The sequence below is a fragment of the Panthera onca genome, chromosome B1, assembly GCF_046562875.1.
Source record: "Panthera onca isolate mPanOnc1 chromosome B1, mPanOnc1 haplotype 2, whole genome shotgun sequence".
Taxonomy (NCBI): Eukaryota; Metazoa; Chordata; class Mammalia; order Carnivora; family Felidae; genus Panthera; species Panthera onca.
Genome location: NC_138342.1, coordinates 13757776 through 13785121, shown reverse-complemented (window position 1 = coordinate 13785121; position 27346 = coordinate 13757776). Strand labels below are relative to the sequence as shown.

Here is a 27346-nt window from a genome sequence, read left to right as displayed (position 1 = left end):
CCTGGAGGCTGCTTTAAATTCTGTGTCTCCCTCTCTCTCTGCCCCTCCCCTGCTTGCATTCTCTCTCTCTCTCTCTCTCTCTCAAAAATAAATAAACATTAAAAAAAATTGTTTTAAGACAGATTTAAGAATTTAAGCTTAGACAATTAGGTAACTTTAGGTTGGAAAGTAATATGAAAAACAACAATCCTGATGAAAAATGTCATTTTTAAAATGCCAACAAAAATCAGGGCAACTAGGTAGCTCAGTTGGTTAAGCATACAACTTTTTTTAAAAATTTTTTTTCAATGTTTATTTATTTTTGAGAGACAGGTCGAGAGAGAGAGAGAGAGAGAGAGAGAGAGAGAGAGGAAGGAGGTGGAGCAGATTGAGAGGGAGACACAGAATCCGAAGCAGGCTCCAGGCTCCGAGCTTTCAGCACAGAGCCTGATGCAGGACTCGAACTCATGAACCGCGATATCATGACCTGAGCCTAAGTCAGACCCTTAACCAACTGAGCCACCCAGGCACCCCAAGCATACAACTCTTGATTGTGGCTCAGGTCATGATCTCACGGTTGTAAGATCCAGCCCCTCATTGAGCTCTGGGTAGAGCGTGGAGTCTGCTTGGGATTTTCTCTCTCTGCCCTTCCCCCACTCACATGCACACAGGCATGTACTCTTTCAAAATAAATTAATGAACTTAAAAAAAATTAAAAATTGGGGCACCTGTGGCACCTGGGTTGCTCAGTCGGTTAAGCATCCGACTTCGGCTCAAGTCATGATCTCACAGTTCGTGGGTTTGAGCCCAACGTCGGGTTCTGTGCTGACAGCTCAGAGCCTGGAGCCTGTTTCAGATTCTGTGTCTCCCTCTCTCTCTGCCCCTCCCCTGTTCATGTTCTCTGTCTCAAAAATAAATACACAGTTTAAAAAAAAAAAAAATTTTTTTTTTGTTTTTGTGGGGGCACCTGGGTGAGTCAGTCGGTTAAAGTGTTCAACTTCAGCTCAGGTCATGATTCACAGTTCACGAGTTCAAGCCCCACACCAGGCTCTATGCTGACAGCTCAGAGTCTGGAGCCTGCTTCAGATTCTGTGTCTCCCTTTCTCTCTGCCCCTCCCCTGCTCATGCTCTCTCTCTCACTCTTCTCTCAAAAATAAACTAACAAAAAAAATCCCTGATTTCTTTATATGAATACGTCAGTTAACAGGAAATTGTTTCATATCAGAATTATGAATCACTAACTCTTCCTGCTACAAAATGTCTGAAAATATATTCCTGAGATTATCAGGAAGCAATTTTCCATTTAATTTTGTTTCTGTACCTGAATAAACTAATCCCATCCAGTGATGTTCCTCCAAAAAGAAAACCATTCTATTTCCTAAAGTATTCTTTCATTAGTAATTAAACTACAATTTTTAAAGTTTTCTTCTTTACAAGTGAAAAAACCCAAGTTGATTAAAGTTACCTATTTCAAAATCCACAGATTAAGTGACAAAGGAAATATAAGAATCCCTGACTTCTTAGAGCCAAAAGAACCAAGCTCCTTACCTGTATTTCAGTAAGAATTAATCTGTGAGGCAATCCTTGAGGAGAGGCTCTCCCTGTTATTTAAGTATTTATTTCCTAATATTTTCTTTATCTTCTATAAGCATCTATTACTTTTATATCAAGTCATATTGTTAAGCATTGCATCAGACTCCTTAATTTTGGAAACACTGCAACATGGCCCAAACAGCATTATAATGAATACTCTAAATATTAAAGCCTGAAACAACTACTATTGAAACAGTAGATGCACACATATTTTTTTATGATATTACTATGAACTGAGGCTATAAGTTTCCATATTGGGTTCACATTTAAGATATTTACCCTGGATTCAATATTTTGCACACAAATTAAAATGCATTTATAGTTTCGACTCCTGACTTATGTTGAATCATCATTAAGCAAAAGCAGAATACTATATTTATATTCCACACAAAGAGATTTCAGGCTTGTAATTCATATTATATGGAAGAAGCTTTTTAAAAAATGCATCAAAAGCATAAAGTTAAAAACTCTACACACCAAAACCTACCAAAATATACATAACCTTTGGTCCAGCAATTTTACTTCTGGGAATCAACGCCACAAAATCCCAAACATACATAACAATGTATGATTTAACAAAACTTTATCAGTGAAAACTGGAAATCATGTTAAATGTCCATTAACAGAGGAGTAAATCAAATATTGCCTTCATACTATGAAATGGCATCTTGTTAAGAGTGTGATAAATTTATATGTACCAACGTATAATGATCTCAGATATAAGTAATTGAGGAAAAATGTATAGTGTGATATCTTAAAAAAAATCATGCATTTTCATATATGTGCATGTAAATGTAGAGAAAGAGATTTGAATGTATATACCCCAAATTGTTAACTCTAAGATAAATGGAATTGAGGAATTAGAGGGTGATAGAAAAATTCCAGGGGCACCTGGGTGGCTCAGGCACTTAAGTGACCGACTCTTTAGATCTCTGCTCAGGTCATGATCTCATGGTTGTGAGATTGAGCCATGTGACAGGCTATGCACTGAGCCTGGAGCCTGCTTGGGAGTCTCTCTCTCCCTCTCTGTGTCCATCCCACGAATGCTTTCACTCTCTCAAAAGAAATAAACATTTAAAAGAAAAGAACTTCCACATTTTTCTTCTACATATTTCTATATTTGAATTTTGACAAGAATTGCATTCATGTTTTAATGGTATGATTTTAAAATAAAATTAAAAATCAGAATTAAAATAATGAAAAAGGTGAATTTTGAAAAAATTTTTTAAAAAACAAAAAGCCAAACAGTGACAGTCTTAATTAATACTAAAACTGGCCTCAAAGGTTCACCCTGTCAGTCAGAAAACTATGGCCTATGCACCAGATACAGCCTGCCGCTTGTTCTTATACAGCGTGCAAGCTAAGAGTTTTACATTTTTAAATGAAAGCTTGTTTATATATGGATGTATACACACACATCTGAAAATACATATGAAAATTACATGAAGTTCAAATTTTAGTGTCTATAAACGTTGACAAAAGTTTTGTCAGAAAACAGTTACAATCATTCATCACATACTCTTTGGCTGCTTTTGTAACACCACACCATAATTTTCATTATGACACAGTATGGCCTACAGACCTAAATATTTACTGTCTGACCCTTAGGAAAGGTTTGCCAACCAATTTCAAGAGTAACACATCATCACCTTTATGTAGAAGTGTTCATATTCATACCCTAACAGCTTTAAGGAAATACAGTAAACATGTTGACTTTCTGCTCTTTCAGTATACTGTCCAGTACAGAGTATTCTTCAGAAAGACTCAATGTACATTCCTATTTATCCTTGCCTATCCAAAAAAAAATGGTTCTGAACTGATTCCCAATCCAGCTTTACTTTGACAGAGGGGGATAGAGGACTGAAACATACAGCACCAAAAGTACAATACAAACAAAAGCAAAGAATTTTACCTTAGTAAATACTCTGCATATACTACAGGCTCTGGCAAAATCTGCTCCAAAACTTCTTCACCTTCATCTCCTTTCGATTTCACATATTCACAAAGGACACGCCAATACAAAGCGTTTTCAGGAGTTAATGTTTCCAATGGAATCAGTTTCCTTAATTTAAAAGGGAGAGAATAAGACAAAACATAAGCTTAATATCCAGGCAAAAGTTTGAACTGAGTAGGGGCACCCAGGTAGCTCAAGTCAGTTAAGCGTCCATCTCTTGATTTTGGCTCAGGTCATGACCTCACAGTTCATGAGATCAACCCCCACATTGGGCTCTGCACTGACAGCAAGGAGCCTGCTTTGGATTCTCTCTCCCTTTCTCACTGCCCATCTCCCATTCATACATGCTCTCTCTTGCTCTTTCAAAATAAATAAACTTAAAAAAGAATTTTGAACTGAGTATAAAAAATGGGAAAAGCAGACTTGATTTATAACCAGCATCCTTTCATTGCAAAGTCATTAACTTATTCACACATACACAAATAAAAACATTCAAAGCAAAAGAAAAAAAAAAGAATCAAACATACAATAGGGATGCATGTTGTTGGACTTTCCATGGTAAGCTAATGCAAAAACCAAAGTAACAAAATGAGAAAAAAAAATGCAGCTAAAGTTGTCTATGCAGATAAAGTAGTGAGCTCTTATACAAAAAGAATAAAAAAGACATCCACCACAGTAAAGAAAACACAAGTGGGGTAGATAAAAAGTACTGATACAATCTGAAGTAATCAGAAAAGGGGACTAATTTTAATTGCAGAAGTTCATCATTATCACATTTCAAATAATGAGTATATACCTGCCATCGTTATTTTTACAGATTTCTGCCAGCTCATTAAGAGGAGTCACTGAAAATAAGGCATTCAGAACAGAGACTGCCACTTCAGAAGAATTTTCCACATCTAACCGATGAAGCAACTCTAATATATTTCCTTCAGTGAAACGTAACCAGCCTTGGAGAAGATGCTTCTGCATTGCTTGTTTTACAGCATCTGTTAAGTCATTTGAAATATAAGTGAACAGAGGCTCCCTCTAGCTTCCATTTCCTATATTTTGTCTGTATTAATCACCTTTTATCATGAGATCAGTGTTGACACAAAATCAGTATTTATAATAAAAATAGAGACTAAGAGGAAGAACAAGGAAAAATACTGGAGAAGAAAATAAAAGTACAATAATATTGCAAAAGTCACTATGCTGTCCACTTCCAAGTAATAACGGAAAAGTTCAAATCAAATACCCAACTACTATCACAGCCTATAAAAATATCTGCATTCCTTCTCCCCTGGATTCACTGGACTTCAAGTGTTAGTCCTGACATTATGATACCTATTATTTCACCCATTGCCTGACTTCATCTGTTACACGCTTGCTATTTGCAATAGTGAATCACATAAGCATATATCACTGAACAAAATTTATTCTTAGTTTTTAAGTCATCCTCTTAGTCATTAGTCTTCTGACAATGTTTTGAAACTCAAGTTTTCTTGCTACAGCAAAATTAAGCCATCTGAGCCTTCTCATGGGGACTAGAAATTTAACATATATCATTCCTCATCATTCCCATAAGCAGATTCTCTAGTTTTAACAAAGACAAAAAGAATTTTAAAAAGGTAGGAAGATTATACTAGTCTGATAATTCCTAAATTCTGTTTCTACAGCACAGGACACCTTCCTATCAAGATATACACAAAGGGGATAGATGGCACATTTTTAGAATATAGAGAGTTCAAAAAGATATCCTGCACTACATCTGATATAAATTAGCTATACATCCTTAAGATATAGTTTCTTCATCTTTACAGATGTGTTTTACAACACAGGAAAATTAAAACAAATTCTGCTCCTTTAATTACCACGATCTTGAACCTTATGAAATGTTTTCTACATGACATACCAAGCTAAATTTTGACAGACTGAGGCAATGGTAGGCTTACTTCACATAATTAAGGAAACATGTTTTCTAAACCTTGTAAGTCTACTAAACCAAAATCTTCTCAAGTTATGTATTTAAAGAAGTCGATCTTACCTGATCTGTCATTAAGACCTTGTTGAAGAAGCATGACTCTCTGAGCAATGGACATAGCTCTCATATGAACCTTTTCAGCTAAAACCTTAAAAAGATAAGGTGGTCATTAAACTCAACATAGTCTATATATTTTGTAACTAGTAATATCTCCTTCATCTAAGAAAATAACCCATAATTTCTAAAACAAATTAATATCTGGAACACATTTAATGCAATAAGATTTTACCTAAAATACCTATAGTCTCTATCCATAAATATCTCACTGAAGAAATCATTATATGCCAAATATTCTTCAAAAGCATTTTAAGAATATACCTACACAAGTTATTAGATTGACTTACTTGATAAGCCAGCTTTCTCACAGCCTCCTTCACATCCTTGGTGCGCCCTACAATTTTTGGTAAAGTTTTTGCTGATGGTGCAATACATGATAACACTGCCCGCCTAACTTCTGGATTTGAATCATTTTCAATCAAAGTAGCATATGCTAAAAAAAGAGCAATACATTTTAGTACATTAAAGAAATATTTAACAAGTCATAAGATAGCCCACATTTTGATAACAATATCCTTAAAATGATATTCACTTTTTTTAGTCTTACACATTTAATTTTACCTGAAGATTTTTTTCTGCCAACTTGCCTAAAAAAAAAAAAAAAAAAAAAAAACCAGAATAAGAGAAGCACCTGGGTGGTTCAGTCAACTGAGCATCTGACTCTTGATTTTGGCTCAGGTCACGATCTCACAGCTGGTTAGTTGGAGCCACACACTGCACTGGCAGGGCAGAGCCTGCTTGGGATTCTCTCTCCTGTTTCTCTGACCCTCCCTCTCTCTCCAAATAAACTTTTAAAAAGAATAGAATAAGAAATTTGTCAAAGGACTAGGCACATAGGCTAAAACTGAAAACAAAGAGCCCTAAAGATCATGGAAAAATTTATCATTAAGATTATGTCTTCGCCACTCTTCAAGATTTAGAAGAAAGTCTAGTATTGCAGGCAGTTTATTTTAAACTAATAATGCTTTTTAAAGGGCTAATTATTTTGATTTTTAATGAGTCCTAAAGAAGTTACTTCTGATTTTGCTCACTGAAACAAAATCCATTTCCTGTATTTAAGTATTTATTCACCTCTACTTCTCAAATTTTCCCCATCTTTATTATTAAGTACATGTTGGCTACTAAACATATATTTTATACAATACTATGTGTACCATTTAACACCAAAAATATTAACTATCATTAGTTATCAAAATTGATTATAAAGCTAGTAAGAGGGACAAAGACAAAAGTGAAAAAGGTCCCATAATGTAGCCAGACCTATATAGAAAAGTGGAATATGACTATCTTTATGAGCCCAGAAGTAGGGAATAATTTCTTAAATGTAAGAAAATGCAAATCAAAAGAAAAAAAAGTGCAAATCATAATAAAGGCAGAGACCGAGTAATGTTGACATTAGGAATTTCTGTCCAACAAGACGTCCCAACGAGAGTGAAACAAAGAGCCATCTAAAGTTGAAAGAGATCAACAATTCATATAAGCCAAAAATTTCTTTCCAAAATATATAAAGAATTCCAGTAAATCAATAAGACAAACCAACAGGAAAAAATGAGAACACATTGACATTATATAGAAGAAATGTAACTGTTAAATAAATGAAAAGATGCATAAAAAGGATATATATCACACACACCACTGGATTAAAAAAAATTATTAAATCTGACAATATCAAACACTGGAGAGAATATGGATCAACGAATGCTTTTATTCACTGTTACTGGGAATATTAATTGGTAAACTATTTTGTAGAACAACTGTACCTTATCTGATAAAGTTGAATGCACACATATCCCAACAAGTCCACACTAGGTATATACCCTAGAAACTCTTAAAAAAAAATTTTTTTTAACGTTTATTTATTTTTGAGACAGAGAGAGACAGAGCATGAACGGGGGAGGGTCAGATAGAGGGAGACACAGAATCTGAAACAGGCTCCAGGCTCTGAGCTGTCAGCACAGAGCCCGACGCGGGGCTCGAACTCACGGACCACGAGATCATGACCTGAGCCGAAGTCAGCTTAACCGACTGAGCCACCCAGGCGCCCCCCCTAGAAACTGTTTAACCTGTGTACCAGAAGCCAGGTATAAGGAAGTTCATAGCAACAACATTACTTTTTCAGAGCAAAATAACTGGAAACTAGAAGGTCTATCAATATTAGAAATAATAAACCATGTTACATTTATACAACACAATGCTATAAAACAGTAAATAAGGGGCACCTGGGTTGCTCAGTCAGTTAAGCATCTGACTTCGGGTCATGATCTCACGGTTCAGTTTGTTAGTTCGAACCCCACATCGGGGTTTCTGTTGTCAGCACAAAGCTCACTTGGGATCTTCTGTCTCTCTCTCACTCTCTGCTCCTTCCCCGTTCCCACTATCTCTCTCTCAAAAATAAACATTTTAAAAAATTTAAAAAAACAAAACAGTAAATAAAAATTATCAACACGGATGAATGTTACAATTATAAATAATTGTTGAAAGCAGAAAAATATGATTCACATAGCATACAAAATGATAGGCAAAACTTTTTAGAGATACACACAAATGGCTGTTTAAACACAAAGGCAAAAGAATAATTAACACAAAATTCAGGGTAATCATGAACTGTGAGGGCAAGTGATGTAATTGGGGTGGGATGTAAAACAGGCTTCAAAGGTACTGATGATTCTATTTTATTTTAACGTTTATTTATTTTTGAGAGAGAGAGAGAGAGAGAATGCGACCAGGGGAGGGGCACAGAGACACAGAATCCAAAATAGGCTCCAGGCTCTGAGCTGTCAGTACAGAGCCCAACACGGAGTTCCAACTCATGAACCATGACATCGTGACCTGAGCCAAAGTCAGACACTTAACCGACTGAGCCACCCAGGTGCCTTGAGGCTCTATTTTTTTAAGCTGGGTGGTAGCTACTTGGGTATTTTTAAAAGTCATATATTTATACATATACATATAAAACCTATACTTTTCCATAGGGAGAAAGAGAGAGCCAGGGAGAGAATATATTCAAAAATAAAACAAAAAACAAAAAACCCTCTCTAATGAGAATTTAACAAAGTCAAGGAAACTGAAAAGGAATTTAGGAGGCTACACATACCTTTAACCACTGGACACTCATCATCTTTGGGATCCTGAAGTCGTGAAAGAGCCAGAACTGCCTGTATCCTCACATTTGGAATTTTATCTTTCAATCTAATAAGCATGGCTTCATTAATTTTATCAAACAAATCATCATCAATCTGGGCATTTTCTGGCATACTTCCCAAGAGCTTGTTTATGAGCTGGCATGCTCTAAATCTAACTGCATTGCTGTTTGCTTCATGAGACTGAAACGGAAACAAATCAAAATTTATTTACAATCACATAGCATTTGAATTCTATAGGTTTAGAATACAAAAAGTTACCAAATCCATTACCTGCAGAGAAACAAGATTACCTTGATCCCTATGTATACTAAACATACATGACATCAAGTCCCACAATATACACAGCTCAAAGTAAGTATAAGCTCAACTACAAGAGCATACTTCTGTTGTAGGAATTCTTACTTCTAAAATAGCTCATTTAAAACAAATGACGTGAGAACTGGCTCACAGAGGCCATTAAAAATTTAATGCTGGAATTACTTTAAGTCCACTTTTTAATCCTAATGACAGTTCTCATATTTCCTACAAAAGGCAGACTCATTCAGACATTTTCTCAGTTACGAAATATTTCACTCTCTAACACATACAAACGTCCATGGATGGCCCTTTTAATATTGCAAAATTTTCTACAATGCTTCCCCAAAGTTCTAGTTTTCATACCTTTAAAAGAAAGGTAAACAAATAATTTAAAATGCCATGATCTTCCTCTTCCTCATCATCTTCCGTATCTGACTGGTGAAATGAAGTAACAAACTTTGCTGCAAATTCTATTACTCTCTCCACGGCTGGCTCACGTTTATAGACCACCATAGCATACTTAAGGTAATGAACAAACTCCTCATGAAAAATGGTCTTATCATCCATCTGAAAGGCAAAAAGAAACCCTTCACAAACTGCATTGATATAATCCCTTTTTCCCAAGAGTACCCTAAGACTGCTGAAAGCACTACTCATAATTACACTAAAATCATTATTTAGTAAACTCTCAGGTGAGTTTCCAAACTGTTGAAGGAAAAATATTTGCACAAATTTCTCTCCAGAGCAATTTACTTCTCCAAGGAAGAAAACAAACATGAATTTTGACAGTGAAAGGATTCCTTTCATTTTTTTTTTTTAAATACCCTTGGGGGTGCCTGGGTGGCTCAGTCGGTTGAGTGACCGACTTCAACTCAGGTCATGATCTCGCGGTCTGTGAGTTCGAGACCCGCGTCGGGCTCTGTGCTGACAGCTCAGAGCCTGGAGCCTGCTTCTGATTCTACGTCTCCCTCTCTCTCTGCCCCTCCCCCGCTCATGCTCTGTCTCTGTCTCAGAAATAAACTTAAAAAAAAATTTTTTTTTAATTAAAAAAAAAAAATACCCTTGAATCCTCAATATGCCTTGGTGCCAGTTTAGTTTAAAAAAAAAAAAAAAAAAAAAAGAGCTTCTTCCTGAAACAACCCAAAATCAACAGTGGCTTTCTTATTTTACCACAGTTAGCCTTCCTTTTCCACGGCAATTTCCTTTTAATATAACTTTCACATCCTATCTCACTCATATCCTTAAGCCCGATTATACTGACAATTTTTCTTGGACCTCAAGATAATTTCTTTTCCCAAAATTCACTGTCCTATTCTCAGGGTACCACCTAAAACAGTATTTACATAAATAGGAAGAGCCAGGTACTAAGGGTTCATTTGTTATTTGGTGATTCAACTCAATTTAACTGTGATTAATTTGACCGACGGTCGGCCTTCCCGAGGTGGGCGGTGACCTGAGGGACAACCACCCACGAACCACGTTCGGGATCTACTAAGCGGCCCAGCACTTGGCGCCGGGCCGCTTCGGTGATCGTAAACGTCGCTCTCCAAATTCACAAAGAATTAGCGGTCCGCGCCGGAGGCCGCAGGGAAGAGGGGCTGCGCGGACGACCTCGGGGAGGTCTCCAGACCTTTCCGAACTGGGTGCGGAAGGTTAAGAAGATTGGAATCCGGGGGGCCACCCACAGAAGACCCCTTTGGGAGGCTGGTCCCGGGAGCGCAGGGGGACGGCGGCCGAGGCTGGGGCCGCGCTTACCGTGCAGTAGGTGCGGCTCAGCGCCACCACGAGCTTCGCCTGGTTCTGGTGCGGCTGCTGCGCCAACTGAAAGGCCTCCTTAACCGACAGCAGCTTCTTCTCCGCCCCCATGGCGCCGTGACTTGGCTGGGACGAGCCTCGTCCGCGCAGGGGTACAGCGGGCCCCACCGACCGCAGGACAAAACTCCAAGGTTGCCTCAGGCTCGGGTCAGCCGGCAGCTAAGCACCCAGGGTGGGGTTACCGCCAGAGCGTTCAAAAAACTCCCGCGGGAGAAGCAAATACCGCGAGACTGTCGCGAGAGCGGGAAGAGATGGCTCCACCTTCCTCAATTACGGCAGTTTGGACGCATGCGCTTAGAATCGTTGCAGCGGGTCTTCGAGAGGGAAGTGGCGTTTGTAAGAGGAGGGGGCGTTGGCCCGCCCGGAAGTGAAATCGGCCGCTCGCCGAACCGAGATGCGACTGTCGGGGCAGAGCTGGTGGTGCTAGGCCTAGCCGGGTCGTGCAGCTGGGCGTGGGGCGAGAAAGAAGAAAGGATCCTCCATGGGTGAGAACAGGGAATCTGCTGAGGGGAAGATTTCCTTCTCCGGCTAAAGGGGAGCAGGGGATCCCAGGTGTAAGGGTTCTTTTGGAGATCTGTCGAGAAGGGCGTGCTGGAAGCTCAGCTGCGGCCGGGTTTCCATTGAGAAAGCAGACGTTCTTGTTCCGCAGAGGGGGCGTTACGTGGTGCCCTGATGGAAGCGGGCCTCGGTCATTTTAACCCTTAGGTAGCTGGCGGAGGGTCTGCAAGAAGTACGCAGTTTGGGAAGAGCTGCGGAGAGAGGCACGATTTAATTTGGATCCAGCTTATTCCAGCTTTCGAGGCCTGGTTTACAAAGATGCCTAACAGCGATGTATTCAACCAAGAACACAGGGGATGGTGTTTAGGGTAGTGGTAACGATAAATTTGCAGTGCCTTCGAGCAGGAATTGACTCTTTAAACTAAAAAAAAGAGGTGGGGGGGGGGGGCGCCTGGATGCCTCAGTCGGTTAAGCGTCTGACTTCAGCTCAGGTCATGATCTTCACAGTCTGTGGGATCGAGCTCCCCTCCCCCCCATCGGTCTCTGTGCCGACAGCTCAGAGCCTGGAGCCTGCTTCAAATTGTGTGTGTGTCTCTCTCTCTGCCCTTACCCCCCCCTCTCTCTCTCTCTCTCTCAAAAATAAACATTGAAAAAATTAATGGAAAAAAAAGAGGGGGATTATATCAGACAAAAACAAACATCTCAGTACACACAGCCAGCTAAGATAAAGATTACAAAGTCACCTGTATACCTTTTTCCTATTGAATTACATTCTCTCTACAGCATTAACGGCTTTTCTGAACTTTATATATTAAAGGCATATGAATAAGTCTCTGAATAAATATACTGTATTATTTTTATGTTCTAACATTATATAATCATTTGCCAAAAAAAAAAAAAAATCCTTTGCACCTTGCTTTTTTTTTCAGTTAGTATTGTTTTTGAGGTTTATTCATATGAATACTTTCATAATGATAACTTATACCTTATGGACCCTTATGTGCCAGACACTGTTCTAAGCACTTTACTAAGTTCAATCCTCACAAACAACCCCTATAAGGTAACTTCTAGCTCCTTTTAAGGTAAGGAAACCAAGGCACAGACAGGTTGCTGCAGTATTCTTTTGTATGAATATGTGATAATTTCTTCATCCATTCTCTTTATATTATACATACAACACTATAGGTATTCAAATGCCAGTTTAAGTAATGAATATGGTAGTATTGGGTTGCCTATAATTTCAAAATTATCAAGAGGTCTATTATTGAAAAGGCAAGAAGGATGAGTGTTTTAGGTTAATCAGCTAGAGCAAAAGCAGAGGCCCATGAATTCATGGACACACTAACATAATCTAACTATAGCTAAAAGTATAGAATGCCTGGAAAGCTGTGGAGAGAGAAACCCAGAAAGGCCATTAATTTTTTAGCCAGGTATAACCAAAATATCATTTCAACATGTAATCAACAGATTATTAATGGAATGATTTACATTCTCTTATTTCCCTACTAAGTCTTTGAAATTCGGTATTATTTTACATTAGCCACAGGAGTGCTCTGTAGACACATGGGGCCAGTGACTACGGTATTGGACAGTGTGGAACTATGCTCTTATTTGAGAACCACTGCATATACCATTTGTTTTTCGTGTAAAATTGGTAAACTAAAAATTATAACAAGTATTTGGAGACATTTTTCTATTTTGTAGCCTTTAATTGCTCAATTTTCTTTATACTTTGGATGCTTGCTACCTTTATTACTCTAACTGTGAGGTTTCTAACAGTATTATTTCCTCTACTGTATTTTACTTGGTAATCGACAAATGAGGGATGACTTCCTATCATGTTGTCGGATACTGAAAGATGAGGCATCTGGCCACCAGAGGTCAGCCTAACTGTTTTGATTAGCTTTTTTTTTTTTTTTAGGATTAACATGTAACATGTTTTTGTTTAGTATTTTTAGCACATTATATCAGAAAAAGAGAAAAAGACATTATGAAGTGAAGAAGCATCCTTTGTAAAGGAAGAACGTATTTGCAAACTATGTACCCCGTGAGAGGTTAAAATCCAACATATATAAGAAACGCCAACAACTCAATAGCAAAAAAACAAATAACCCAATTAAATGAGCAAAGGACCTGAATAGACATTTTCCACAGAAGACATACAGCCAACAGGTATATGAAGAGATGCTCAACATCATTGATGGTCAGAGAAATGCAAATCAAAACCTCAATGAGATACCACCTCACAGCTGTTAGAATGACTATTATCAAAAAATCAAAAGATAACAAGTGTTAGTTAGGATATAGAGAAAAGAGAACCCTTATACATGTTGGTGGGAATGTAAATTGATATGGCCATTATAGAAAACAGTCAAGATTCCTCAAAGAATTAAAACTAGAAATAACCTTGTGATCCAGCAATCCTGCTTCTGAGTATATATGTAAAGGAAATGAAGTCACTATCTCAAAGATATATCTGCAGTACTGTGTTTATTTCAGTGTTAGTCACAGTAGCCAAGATAGGGAAACAACAGTTAGTGTCCATAATGGATTAATGGATAAAGATGTACTTTACATATAATGGAATACTCTTCAGTCTTAAAGAGGAAGGAAGTCCTGGGGCACCTGGGTGGCTCAGTCGGTTGAGTGTCTGACTTTGGCTCAGGTCATGACCTCTCAGTCTGTGAGTTCGAGCCCCTCATCGGGCTCTGTGCTGACAGCTCAGAGCCTGGAGTCTTTGGATTCTGTGTCTCCCTCTCTGTCTGCTTCTCTCCTCCTCACACTGTCTCTCTCTCAAAATAATAAATACATTTTTTAAAAAAAGAAAGGAAATCCTGCAGTTTGCTATACCATGGGTCAGCCTGGAGGATATTCTAAGTGAAATAAGCCAGACACAGAAAGGCAAATACTGTATAATCCTACTTACATGTGGAATCTAAAAAAGTTGAACTCATAGTAACAGAGTAGAATGGAAGTTACCGGTGGCTTGTGGGGTGGAGGAGATTGGGGGATGTTGGACAGAATACAAAACCTTGAGTTACAAATTTTGGAGACCTAATGTATAGTATAGCGACTGTTGTTAATGTATGTATACTTGAAATTTGCTGAGAGTAGATCTCAAGTGTAGATCTCAAGTGTTCTTTCAGCACACAAGAAAATGGTAACTGGGCTACAGATGTTAATTAGCTTGTTTGTGGTAATCATTTCACAGTATATACATATATCAAAACATCACATTGTACATGGTAAATATATACAACTTGTCAATCATACCTCAATAAAGCTGGTAAAAAAAGATGCTGTGTTAAACATCATAGTATCACTGCCTTAAAGCTTACTGTTTCTTGACTGTGGGAAAAATGAACAAGTAATACCAACTATGGGAATTTCTTCCTATCCTTGGTAAACTTAGTTCAGTTGAAGAGGAAATAACAAAACTAAAGACTTTGTAAGGTAAGGCTATTTAGTTGTGAAATCATGGTAAAAATCATTCTTTAAAGGCAAATTATACATGGGAGCATACAGAATAGGTTAATTCAGTTTTGATGCTGGAAAATTATGCACATGGAATGTAAAGGAGTAACAGTGGTAGATTCACTCTAGAATTTATATATGCCCCCAAAGAGACTTTCTTATTTCTGCTAAAAAAAGTGGAGTGGGCCATTTACAGAATGCTTTGAGTAACACAATAAATGATGTATAGCCAATTAATAATCTTGCAGATGGAATCTAGTTGAAATGAAAATAGTAAAAATGTAGGAGGACAGGAGAATTAAAAGCCAACAGCTTCTGTCTCAATTAATAAACTAAAGACTTAGAGTATGTTTTGAGTTTTCTTTTGCTTTTCACATTGAACTGGGTAATAATATAAACTTAAAAGTATTTGCATTCATTTTTCTTCTTAAAGTTGAAGTTATAAGCAGTTCCTTTATATTGCTTTTTTAGCATCATCTGTTGATCCTGCTTTAAAAAAAAAAAAAAAAAAATTGTTTCGTTTGACTTTGTGCAACATACTACCAAATCACCCGAATATAATTTGGCAATTTTTGTCTCCCTAGAATAAATACAGAACATGCTTGTATAGTTAATTATAGCAGACCTTTGTCATTCTCTCATTTTCTTTGAAAAAACTTACTAAGCTATATGTGTCAGACATTTTGTGCAACAGAGTTAAATAAGAATATGCAGAAGCCAGAGAAATGTCCTTTAGAGGAATACTATTGACATGAAGCAATACCCTCTGACCTTACTAGCACAACTCAATGTGTTTTTGAAAGTAGAGATGTTTACTAACTCATTTTGGAAATCACTCCTATAGAATGGGCATAAGTGGGATATTAATATTTTGCTTTCCACTTTTTTCATTTAGAGTTAATGCCTTTAGTATATTCATGTGGCTATGTATACTTCTAGTGTCCTTTCACCACATTTTGCTTATCCACTCCCAATGATGGAAACCTAGAAGCTTCCGAATATATGTTGGTCTTACGGAGAATTATCTTTACTATATATACATAAGAGTAGAATTGCTGGATCATGAGATGTGCAAATAGTTTGCCTAATACTGCTGCCAAATTTCTCGAGAAAAATTACCCCAGACCGTAATATCACCAGCAGTACTGGTTCCTACAGGGGCTATTCCTTTAGTTTCCTCACTAACAGTTGGCATTGTCTCCAGCTTCTAATTTTTACCAAATAGAGTAAAGTGATAACTCTTTATTCATCATATGGCTAATGGCCTGTTGATTTTCTCTTCTGTAAATTGAATATTTTTGTTTTAGCCATTTCTTTATGGAGGTTGCTACCTTTTTGTTGTGGATTTGTAGTTCACTTAGTTCTTGATATCTTCAGTTCAATCCAGAAATAATTTTGATGTGATACTGAATTCATCATTTTTTGCTCTTGTGCTTTATGTTTTTTTATTTAAAAGTCTCCCTGTCCCCAAGTCACAATACTTTATATTCAGGTATTATATTCTAATAACTATATAGTTTTAGCATTCTCATTTTGGCCTTTCATCCAACATGAGTCCTCCTTTGTATGTGGCATTATGTAGGTATACATTTGATTTTTCTTCATGTAATGGGCCAGCTTTACCAATACTGTGTACTAAATGTATCATTCCCCATTGATTTATATGCTAACTTTATTTTGCACTGCATTCTAAAACTTTATATGGCTGTGTTTCTCAATTTTGTTCTGTTACGTTGGACTGTTTGTCCAGTACACTAACTCCACCCTATTTTAAACTCTGTAACTTTCATAGTATGTGTTAATATCTTGTAGGCCAAGAGCCCCTCTACTCTTCTGTTTAAATAGTTGGGTTTGGCAAGATGTGGAATTTTACTCTTTCCGTATTAGGATTGTATAAATCAATTTGGAAAAAGTTTTTATAATATTCATCTGGTCCATCCAAGATTTTTAAATCCTCTTCTGTCCTTTATTAGAATTCTCCATTCTTCATAGAGGTCTTATATATATCATTAAGTAGTTCCTAGATCATTGATAGGTTTGGTGTTGTTGGGTTTTTTTCTCATTATGAAAGATAGATATCTTTAACTTTTTTTTTTTTTTTTTTTTTTAGTTAGTATTGCATGTGTAGGAGGTAAAAGTGCCTGGGTTTAAATCCAGACTGCCATTTAGTAGAGGTTTGACCTTGGGACATTTGCAGTTCCTAGAATAGTACCTGGTAAATAGTAAGCACTATATAAATAATGAATATCCATAGATTTATCTCAGATCCAGAAACCTTGTTGAGCCCTTTTATTAGCTCTAATCATTTATATGTTAGGTTTTTTTTTAATTACATGACCATATCATTCGTAAATTGTTACATCTCTTTTCTTCCATTTCTTACACTTGTCATTATTTTTTTCTAACATCGATTAAGACTTTTGGTACTATATCAGCCAGTATCAGTCATCATGGCCATCCTTATCTGATTTCATTTTTAGAGGGAATATATCTAAAGTTTCTCATTTAGGTTATATTTGCTAAAAATTTTTGGTAGGTAACTTAGGTACGAAGTTGAGAAAGTAGCTTTTCTTCCTGGTTTGGTTAAGAGTATTTTGTTACGTTTTTGAAGGAACTAAGAAAGGTTAAATATCCACAGTTGACAAAAGTATCAGCCTTTTTGGTTTTTTGCTTCATTTTATTATCATGGTGACATATATTTGTACATTTTCTGAAGTTGCGGTATTCCTCCTTTCCCTGGGATAAGCTCTACATGATAGCATATTCTTTTTTTTTTTTTTTTTTCCTTTAATCTGTTAGATTTTGTTAGGTAATATTTGGAATTTATGCAAGTGAAATGAGACTGTATTTTTTTATTTGGCTCATCTCTAGATTTAGAGTTGATATTTTATTAAAATCTTCCTAAAAGGAGTTTGTCAGTTTATATGCTTTTTTTCTTTTTTTCTAAAGCAATTCATATTAAACAGGTATTAATTTCCTTGGAAGTTTAGTGGAACTCACTTTACAAAACCATATGGGCCCACTGCTTTTAAAAAGAGGTTGGGGCCTTTTTGTTTTGTTTTGTTTTATTTTGTTTTTTAACATTTAGTTATCTGTTCTATTCAAGTTATCTATTTCTTCCTATATGAATTTTAGTATTTTCTTCCAGAATTCAGCCATTTCATCTAGATTTTCACATTTAGTATGTATTTGTCATTTTTAAAATTTTTTAAACTTTTATTTTTAAGTCTCTTGATAAGTTTCACTAGTTTCATTTTTCTTACTCATATTTTCAAAAAACCATCTTTTAGTTTTATCAGTCTTCTCTTCTCATATGCTGTTTCATTTCTGACTTTATTTCCTTCTTGCTTATTTTGCTCTTGCTCTTTTCCATTATTTTGAATTGAATACTTAACTTGTAGGTGTTTAAACTTCCTATTCCCATCATTGTATTCAAAGCTATAATTTTTTTTTTTTTTTTTTTAAGGGAGAGAGAGAGAACAGAAGTAGGTGAGGGGCAGAGGAAGAGAGAACCTCAAGCAGGCTCCACACCCAGTGCAGAGCCTGATGTGGGGCTCCATCTCACAACTGTGAGTTCATGACCTGAGCTGAAATCAAGAGTCAGTCAGTCGCTTATCCTACTGAGCCACCCAAAGTGCCCCTAAAGCTATAACTTTCTTTTGGGTACTGGTTTGGCCATGTCCCACAATTTTGCCTTGTGTGGTTTATATCAGTCAGTTTTAATATTTAATATCTTTTGTAATTTCCATTTTAACCCATGAGGTATTTAGCTTCCTAACATAGGATTCCTTTTAACTGACCTTTAATATCTACTTTACTGCATTTTGGTCAGAGAATTTAGTCTGAATGAAATTGACCCTTTGGAATCTAGTTACACTTTTAAACCTAACACATGATCTATTTTCATGTGTGTGTATGTGCACTCTCAAGTATCTATTCTGTTTGGTATAGAGTTTTGAATATTTATATAATAATAAAGTATATTAATATTTTGACTTTTTCAGGCTTCTTATATCCCTGCTTAATATTTCCCCCTCAGTTCTATGAGTTGTTACTTAAGAAATTTTGAGGATGTGCTTTCAGGATCATATATACCTCATATATGTTTATGATGAGTACTATATAATTTTCTGCTGTTCCTTTCACTGGTATTAATGTCTATATTTGTCCCTTGTATTTTTTGACTTGAAATCTTTTTTTGATGGGTATTAAGATTGCTATCTCAACTTTATTTTGGTCCACAGTTGCCTGATACATCTTTTTTCATTCTTTTATTTTTTACTTTTCTGTGTCTTTTTGCTTTGAAGTATCTTTTGTTAGTTGCATGTTATTGAATTTTATTTTGTTTTTCTAATCCAGGCTGAATGTCTGTCTTTTTAACTGTGAGTTTTAACATGTTTACATTCATTGTAATTCCTACTATATTAAGATTTACATCTGCCATCTTCTCTCATATCTGTTGAGTGTGGTTATATGACCACAACCTCTGGGGTCCCAGCAAGAATCCTAACGTCTAACAGCTCTGTAACCAAGACAGGTCCCCTAAAACTAATCCCAACAAACCCATCTAAAGGAAAACAGCAACAACAACAGTACCACCGCCTTTTATAGCTCTCTATCTGGAGTTTCGAGTTTGGGGCATAAAGGAACTACTTTTGCGGGAGTAATTTTCTGGGCTAGAACAGCATACTAAAAAATAAACTGACCCAGATATTAACCAATAAATGATTAAAATGACCCCAGGCTCTCCCAATAGAAAAATCTGCCTAAGACTAGGAGATCGAGATGGGAAAGCTCAGTAAACCTTCTTGGTCAGCATCCATGTTCTTAGATACAGACAATAATATAACCCATTGCTTTCAGACTTTAATATCATTTCTCTAGTCTTCTCATTCACAGGTTAAAGCTACCTTTCCAGATATTTCAACTAAGTCACCAGTTTCCAAGGGCATTTGCCACCTACGGAAAACATCAGATTCGAGTATACCAGATGTCCTTGACAACTCATCCCACCACAAAATTTGCTCCACCAGCGGACAACAAAGGCAACCACTGTGTTTCTTTCCATTACCAAGTAGATATAATATCCCTGCCAACAAGACAGAATACACAAAGTGTCTCCTCGCAGTATCACAACCAGTTGAGACCACGCTAAGAAAGTCAGCTTGCCTGGAGGAAGACCCCTTCTCTTCTTGGGTAGACACAGTTTGAAGGAGAAACTCTGACCTGTGCCACTGGTAAGTGACTTAACACTTTTACACACTGAACTGGTCCTGAGAACTGAGATACCTTCTTTGTAAGTGAAGAATATACAACATAATCTTGAAGAACTGCACAGTGATAGGAGCCAGAGGCATACTGTATGTGTATAATGGACTGACAAGTTAATCTTGTTGAAGGATTCTTCATCTTTTGTTTCTATTTGATAGTTTTAGTATTTTGCTGGCTTAGATTGTTACCTTTTTCTGGTTTCTTCCTCCGTTCTAATCTAATGGGTCCCAGGAATCCCTCTCCTGACCCCTTATCAGAATCAGAAAGTGAGGAAGAAGAAAACGCTAACTACCTAAATGAGAGTTCTGGGCAAGAGTGGGATTCCTCTGAAGAAGAAGACCCTGTGGTGCCCAACCTGACACCTCTTGAGAGTCTTGCCTGGCAGGTTAAGTGCCTTTTAAAATACTCTACAACTTGGAAACCTTTAAATCCTAATTCCTGGTTATATCATGCTAAACTCTTAGATCCAAGCACACCAGTCCATATACTCCGAGAGATAGGTCTAAGACTCTCTCATTGCTCCCACTGTATACCCAAACTGGAACCAATTCCTGAATGGCCTCCTCTGGCTTCTTGTGGAGTCCCGCCTTTTCAAAAGCCCCTTACAAATCCCAGCCGGCTTTCTAGAGATCATGCCACTCTAAATGGAGCACTGCAATTCGCCACCAAACAGTTAAGCCGAACGTTGAGTAGAGCCACTCCCATACCTGAATACCTAAAACAGATCCCTAATTCATGTGTTTCTGGTTGTTGCTGTGGCTGGTTAACTAAAACAGTTAAGGAAACAACCCGAACTGAACCCATCAATACTACTTACTCCTACACTGACTTCCAAAAGGCAGTTAACAAACTCCTAACTGCATCACTGTAAACGTCCACCATTTGTTCTGATATCTCTCATAGAAAGTCACACACCCGACAGTTGAGACACTAATGCCTTCTCAGCCAAACTATGCCCTGTCCTAATAAGCCCTTAAGCCCTACCAAGTACAGTAGTCCCATAACTCAGCTGCAGAAAATGCATGGTGAGCATCCCCTTTGATAGACCCTGTAGATGAAATGAGAACTTTAGTAGAGAATTAGATAAAAGGGACTGTATGATAAAAATTGACTGTTGTCCACGCTCAGTTCTCTCCCCAATTTATTCCTCCTATCTGAATGGACTCTTAACTAGATATCTCATTGCTAATGGGAAGGAAGAAGAGTGAACCCCTACCCCTTTTGTTACCTAACCTTCAGAACAGCCAGTGGGGAAAGTGGGGACTTAGCTATTCCCAATAACACCTTTCTGAGTACACTCTTTTCTAACACTAATTTCTATGAGATAGTTGAATTAAATTGAATACCTAGACAAAAGAAAATGGTGGGGCTATGGATTTACCTCCTGGCTTTTATGTAGATAGTCCTGCACACGGCACCCTTGAGAGTTCCCATTTTGGGGGGAGGGAGTGCAGTTTCAAACCTAGCCCACACTACTTCAGACCAATTATATTACCTGCAATTACAGTATAAACTTTTATATCACAGGCCCCACCAGGCCTAAAAAAATTGTAACTGGGAACTAATCAGACACCTGTTCTGTAGGGAAGATGTTTCCTGTATCTTGGCATTCAGACTTTAGTTAAGAGCAGATCACATTTGAAAAGGCCAGGGAAAAGATGAAGAGCATTTATGCTTTCAATATTAACTGCTTGTAAATTAAAATATTTCATCTATATAATGTTCCAGCAGTACTTTATGCGCCGTTTACGTCCATTGCAAATTTTTCTAACTTTAAAGAACTTCACTACTACAGAACATCTCAGCCTAGTAACAGTCTGAAGTTACAGTTTTTTAGCATCATTGTTTTTCTGCATAGATTAGCTTTAGATTTTCTTCTAGCTGAACGAGGAAGAGTATGTACCCTTGTAAATGAATCTTGCTGCATTTAATTAGATGAGTTAAAACCTAGAAATCCTACATAAAAGAAAATGCATGAGACCATTAAATCTTTTCACACACCTACAGTAGAGTGAAACCAGTGTGTGCCCCTGGTTGACTGGGCATCTGAAGGGAATCAGCAAATAGATTGTTAAAAATATATCCTATATCCTCTTTTAGTTTTACTTTTTCTGATTCTCCATAATTAAGTGCTGTATATGATATGGCATCGAAACACTGAAGCATTAATGGAATCACAAATTCTGTACATGTATAGCAACTTTAAGGAGAGAGGAAAATGTCTATAATCCAATGAGTATTTCTACTGAGCCTTAGTTGTCTTAAGGAAAAAGGAGGGAACTGCAGTACGTAGAAAAACTGTTAGTGGAAAATTACTGAATTGAAAAATATACTGTTAGTGTAACTAACTGAATGTATCAAACTGTTCTGTATACATGTTCTGTGAAACTGGGTTTTTAAAATGTTATAAGAACCTGTTTTTTGTTTTTGTTTTTTTTTAAGGGGGAGGTGGGAAGAGGTAGGGAGGTCTGAAAATTAAAAGATATTGATGTTTATGTAACCATAATATGTTCCTTTCCCATGTGTGTACATAAAAGTGCCTTGCTCATGAAGCATTTTTGCTATTCACTCCAAAAGGAAGCCTTTCCCCAGCTTTGCAGCTGAATAAACCAACGGCTTTGTACATGCTGAACCAGAGTATGGTCATTTGTTCTCAACAAATGAAATAGATCCTGCTTTGCTTAAGCCATAATCAACATTCACTAAGTGCTGAATAGAGTCAACTGAATATGTATATACGTATATATACGTGTATATATAAATATATGTATACGTATATACATGTATATATACATAAACACACACACATACATGTAAATAATATCTGTACAGTGTCTCTGATAGGAGGTGACTTGGCAGCTCTAGAGAACGAAACATACTTGTAAAAGAAAATGTTGGGGCGCCTGGGTGGCGCAGTCGGTTAAGCGTCCGACTTCAGCCAGGTCACGATCTCGCGGTCTGTGAGTTCGAGCCCCGCGTCGGGCTCTGGGCTGATGGCTCGGAGCCTGGAGCCTGTTTCCGATTCTGTGTCTCCCTCTCTCTCTGCCCCTCCCCCGTTCATGCTCTGTCTCTCTCTGTCCCAAAAATAAAAAATAAAAAACGTTGAAAAAAAAAAATTAAAAAAAAAAAAAAAAAAAAAAGAAAATGTTAACATTCAGTCAAGACCTGAATTTGAACGTGTTTGTTTGTGCATGTTCAGTGATTACAGGTTACACAAAATGGTAAATACCTGAAAAAGCCCAAAGCCTTTACTCTTTTTGTGTGCCATGGACGTGGGCTGTGGGGTCAGGGCTGAGTGTACCACTTTGACACTCTCCCTATGAGGGATTAGGAGAAACAACAAACTTCTGTATTTGTAGAATATTTGTCAAAGGAAACAGGATTTCTAAACCAACAGACATTAATGTTATTTAAAGGTATTCTCTCTCAGTGCAGCTAGGCAGCCTCTTCTTGTTGAAGCAGTCCAGGTACCTTGAGCACAGAAGACCATAGTCATGTATTTTTGTTTTTCTAACGTTTATTTATTATTGAGAGACAGAGAGACACAGAGCATGATCAGGGAAGGGGCAGAGAGAGGGGGAGACACAGAATCTGAAGCAGGCTCCAGGCTCCGAGCTGTCAGCACAGAGCCTGACGCAGGGCTCAAACTCACGAACCGTGAGACTATGACCTGAGCCGAAGTTGGATGCTTGTTTAATCAACTGAGCCACCACGCCACCCCCATAATCATGTCTTTTAAGCCCATCAGCTTTCCTAAAAGAAGAAACAAATTATGCATGCCTGCTAAGGAACAGGTCTTAAATATTAAATGGCCTTTTAGGGATTATCCTGCTGGGGCTCCTATCACAAACACCCATTTAAAAACTTTTCTCTGTGATAAAAACAATGTTCTGATATTAGAGTAGATTAAAGCAATTAGGGACTTGAGAAGTCACTTGGGTTATTTTCTTACTGTTACATAAATTCCCTCTTCTATCTAATAAATTATTTTCTACTTTTGGCTCCAGTATTAGAGAATTTAATGCCTTTTGGAGCAGCCAATTACTTTGAAATGTCTCTTAGAAATTCAGTCATTCATCTAATAACAGTACAGAGTGCCTACTATAATCTAGACACTGGGAGTGCAAAACTAAATGAGATGCTATAAACAAGAAATTAGCTTTAAAATATATTGAACCAATATAAATAACCCCAAAGCTTTTGGCCACTGATGCTATTTTTGCTCTCTAGGGTCACATTAAATAAGCCTCGTCCTCATACAGACCCTTAGGTATTTGTAAATGTGCAGCCATCCAAATATAGTGAAAATTCACATGGAGGTCACACTCCCACTAATTAAACCCCAAAAGGGGTGGTCAGCTAAGGGAATAGTCAAAGAGGTCCTTTACACACAGATTTAAGTTGTTATTTGATAAGTTCACAAGGCAATGGCACACAAAAATCAGGGCCAGGAGCGTTTTGCTGGGCTGGGGTATACAGAGAAGCCCAGAAAGTTTGGATAAGTCCTCGGACTTGCATGATGCAAGTTTCTGCAGGCTCCTGGTAAATGAGCCCACCAATGAGCAATATCCACTGGACCGAGGGAAACTGAGGGAGCCACACTAGCTGCCCCCAGCTGCCAGGTGTTTCTCCTGTGTCATCGACTTGCTCTTATCCAAAAGAAAACCTCCAGCATATCTTGCCGTTTTAAGCAAAGTTTAGTTACTGGCTGCATATTTGAGTCTGATCATTGCATACCATCCTCTAAATTCTTACTTCCAATTGGTGGCAACAGTGGGATTATATAACAGTTAACAGTTCTGGACACGAGACCAAGAAAATGGAAAGGATGAAGGTACCACGATGACCCGACACTTCCCTGGCTGCCCAACTCCCATTGGCCCTGAGAGCAACGACCAGCCCTTCTCCGGGAGATGGGAGAAAAGAATGCCCGATTTTAAAAATAAAATAATGTAGTGAGCAGAGAGGCCCAGAGTCGTTGCTCCTAAACAGCATGGAGTCAGTTTAAAATGTCAGTGACAGTTTAGGGTTGGATCATAAAACAAGTTGACTGGAGTTTGGGCAGTTTATTTGGGAAAACAGGTGATAACCCTGACAACATGATATGAAAATCCCTGGGATCATTTGGGAATTGATGCCCTATTCCCTGGAGTGGGACATAATCTGCAATCACCTAGGAGACTTGGGATCCTGGGCAGCCTAACAAGATTAAAATGAAGTTGCTAGTATACACAGAAACCAAACTGGTGTGGTATCAGATTAGATTGCACCAGAAACCAGATGAAACTGTCAGAATCAGTGCTGCAGTGTGTAAATCCAGGAGCATGTTCTTCAGGGAAAATCATGTTTGGGTTAAGTGCTAAACCCATGCTTGCTTAATTAATACTAACATTCCATTCATAGTGTCAGGTGTGGGACCTGACATTCTAATATATCCACCGCTGTTTTACAGTGTTTTAATTAGGCAATGGTCCGAAAGGGACAACTTTCCTTTGAGAGGCAGCCAAACATTTGGAACAGTCCAAGGATATGGCCATTTTTCATGAAAGAAGACCCTGAGCAACCAGAATGACTTGATTTTGCACCAGTGACAGAGCCCTGGTGACACAAGAGGCCAACCATCTACCTAGAGAACTAAATTCCTATATAATTGAAAGCATTAATGTTGGCCAGAGCCAATGCATCCAATGGGAATTTATCACAAAGTAGGTTATGTGGTGTTAGCCCCTGGCTACCTGCCTGGTAGTAATGTATGTGGACTCCTAGTGACTTGAATGCTTTGGTCCAGATCCCACTTTCCTTCTTTGCCCAACTTGTTTATGTGGGTCACTTACCTACACACTGTTTCTTTAAATGTGTTGGGATACTGATTTAGCAAATAAAAATACAGGAGGCCCACATAAATTCGAATTTCTGATAAACAATGAAACATGGGACATACTTCTACCAGAAGAAAATTATTTATCTGAAATTCACAATCCACTTTTTATCTGGCACCTCTATAAATGTGTTAGCATTGATGAAGCTTGGGTTGTCGTCCTGTAGTTGCTTTTGGAGAGGAGTCTGGTTCTTCCCATTATGTGTTTCCTTACCTCCAAATAGTTGATGTGGGGAGAGGTGACCCAAAGTTAGAATGGTTGTGAGTTTTATAGGAGACACATTTTATTTGGCTAAAATAATCACATAACCATTAAAACATTTACAGACATACTGTCTTAATAGGTAGTTTGGGTTTGTTGTTGTTTGTGTTCTGTTTGGGTTAACTGCTAGATCTTAAGCAGTGTTTTAAGCAGTTAATTTCTCATTTTGCTTTACCACGAAGGGAAAGATTAAGTATTACTTTTTTTTTAATGTTTTATTTATTTTTGAGAGAGCATGCACAGTGGGGGAGCAGAGAGAGGGGAGACAGGATCCGAAGCAGGCTCTGCACTGACAGCAGCGAGCTGGATGCAACGCTCAAACTGAGCTGAGCTAAAGTCAAGCCTTCAATCAACTGAGCCACCCAGGTGTCTCAAGATAACGTATTACTTAAAAAAAGAAATACTTGTGGGGCACCTGGGTGGCTCAATTGGTTAAGTATCAGACTTCGGCTCAGGTCATGATCTCAGGGATTGTGAGTTCAAGCCCTGTCTCGGGCTCTGTACTGACATCTCAGAGCCTGGAGCCTGCTTTAGATTCTGTCTCCCTCTCTCTCTGCCCCTCCCCTGCTTGCAATCTCTCTCTCCCTCTTAAAAGTAAATAAACATTAAAAAAATTTTTTTAACGTTAAAAAAAAATACTTGATGGCACAGTTCTGACAGCCATTCTGCATTGCAGAAAAGGACCACAAATTTGGAACACTTTTCTTTTCCTTCCAGAACCCCCAAAAGACTCAGGGATTTGAAGCACCCTGGGAGATGGGAGTGAGGAGCAAAGTTGAAACACAGGTACTAAAGTTTATCTTTGTCTCCTTTTGTAACCAGGTTACCTGTCCCTCTTTCTAGCCAAAGACTGGAGGCTTATTCTCTGGAGAAATTGAACCAAACAGATGAGAAGTGGGACTTGGGGGAGAGCAGAGGTGGTAGTGAGGTGCTACACTGAAAACAGGAGACTGAGAGAATGTCAGTATTTGGAACATGAGCCTTCAGTCCCCTTCTCACCCAGCTAACGAACCTGCCAGCAGGGCCTCTACCCAGCCCGCCCACTCCACCCACAAAGATGAACAATTATAAAAACAACTTTCCACTTGATTATTTGTTAAAA

At 37.8% G+C, this 27346-nt stretch overlaps 2 protein-coding genes across 2 annotated transcripts in view; one reads left to right on the top strand and one right to left on the bottom strand.

Moving 5' to 3' along the window:
- The window catches only part of NCAPG (non-SMC condensin I complex subunit G), a 46054-nt gene extending 35030 nt beyond the window's left edge, over positions 1–11024 (bottom strand). Inside the window, exons 1-7 of the mRNA XM_060655362.3 lie at positions 10802–11024; positions 9410–9613; positions 8701–8929; positions 5894–6039; positions 5553–5637; positions 4323–4515; positions 3485–3634 (exon numbers count right to left, since the gene is read on the bottom strand). Coding sequence (XP_060511345.1) covers positions 3485–3634; positions 4323–4515; positions 5553–5637; positions 5894–6039; positions 8701–8929; positions 9410–9613; positions 10802–10912 — 1118 coding nt within the window. The 5' untranslated portion in view covers positions 10913–11024. The remainder of the gene's footprint in view (positions 1–3484; positions 3635–4322; positions 4516–5552; positions 5638–5893; positions 6040–8700; positions 8930–9409; positions 9614–10801) is intronic.
- A 178-nt stretch (positions 11025–11202) lies between these two features.
- DCAF16 (DDB1 and CUL4 associated factor 16) lies at positions 11203–22736 on the top strand. The gene is made up of 2 exons (XM_060655363.3): positions 11203–11346; positions 19733–22736. Exon 2 carries the CDS (start codon positions 20325–20327, stop codon positions 20973–20975), a length of 651 nt encoding a protein of 216 aa, XP_060511346.1. The 5' UTR covers positions 11203–11346; positions 19733–20324; the 3' UTR covers positions 20976–22736.
- The last annotated feature ends 4610 nt before the right edge of the window (positions 22737–27346 follow it).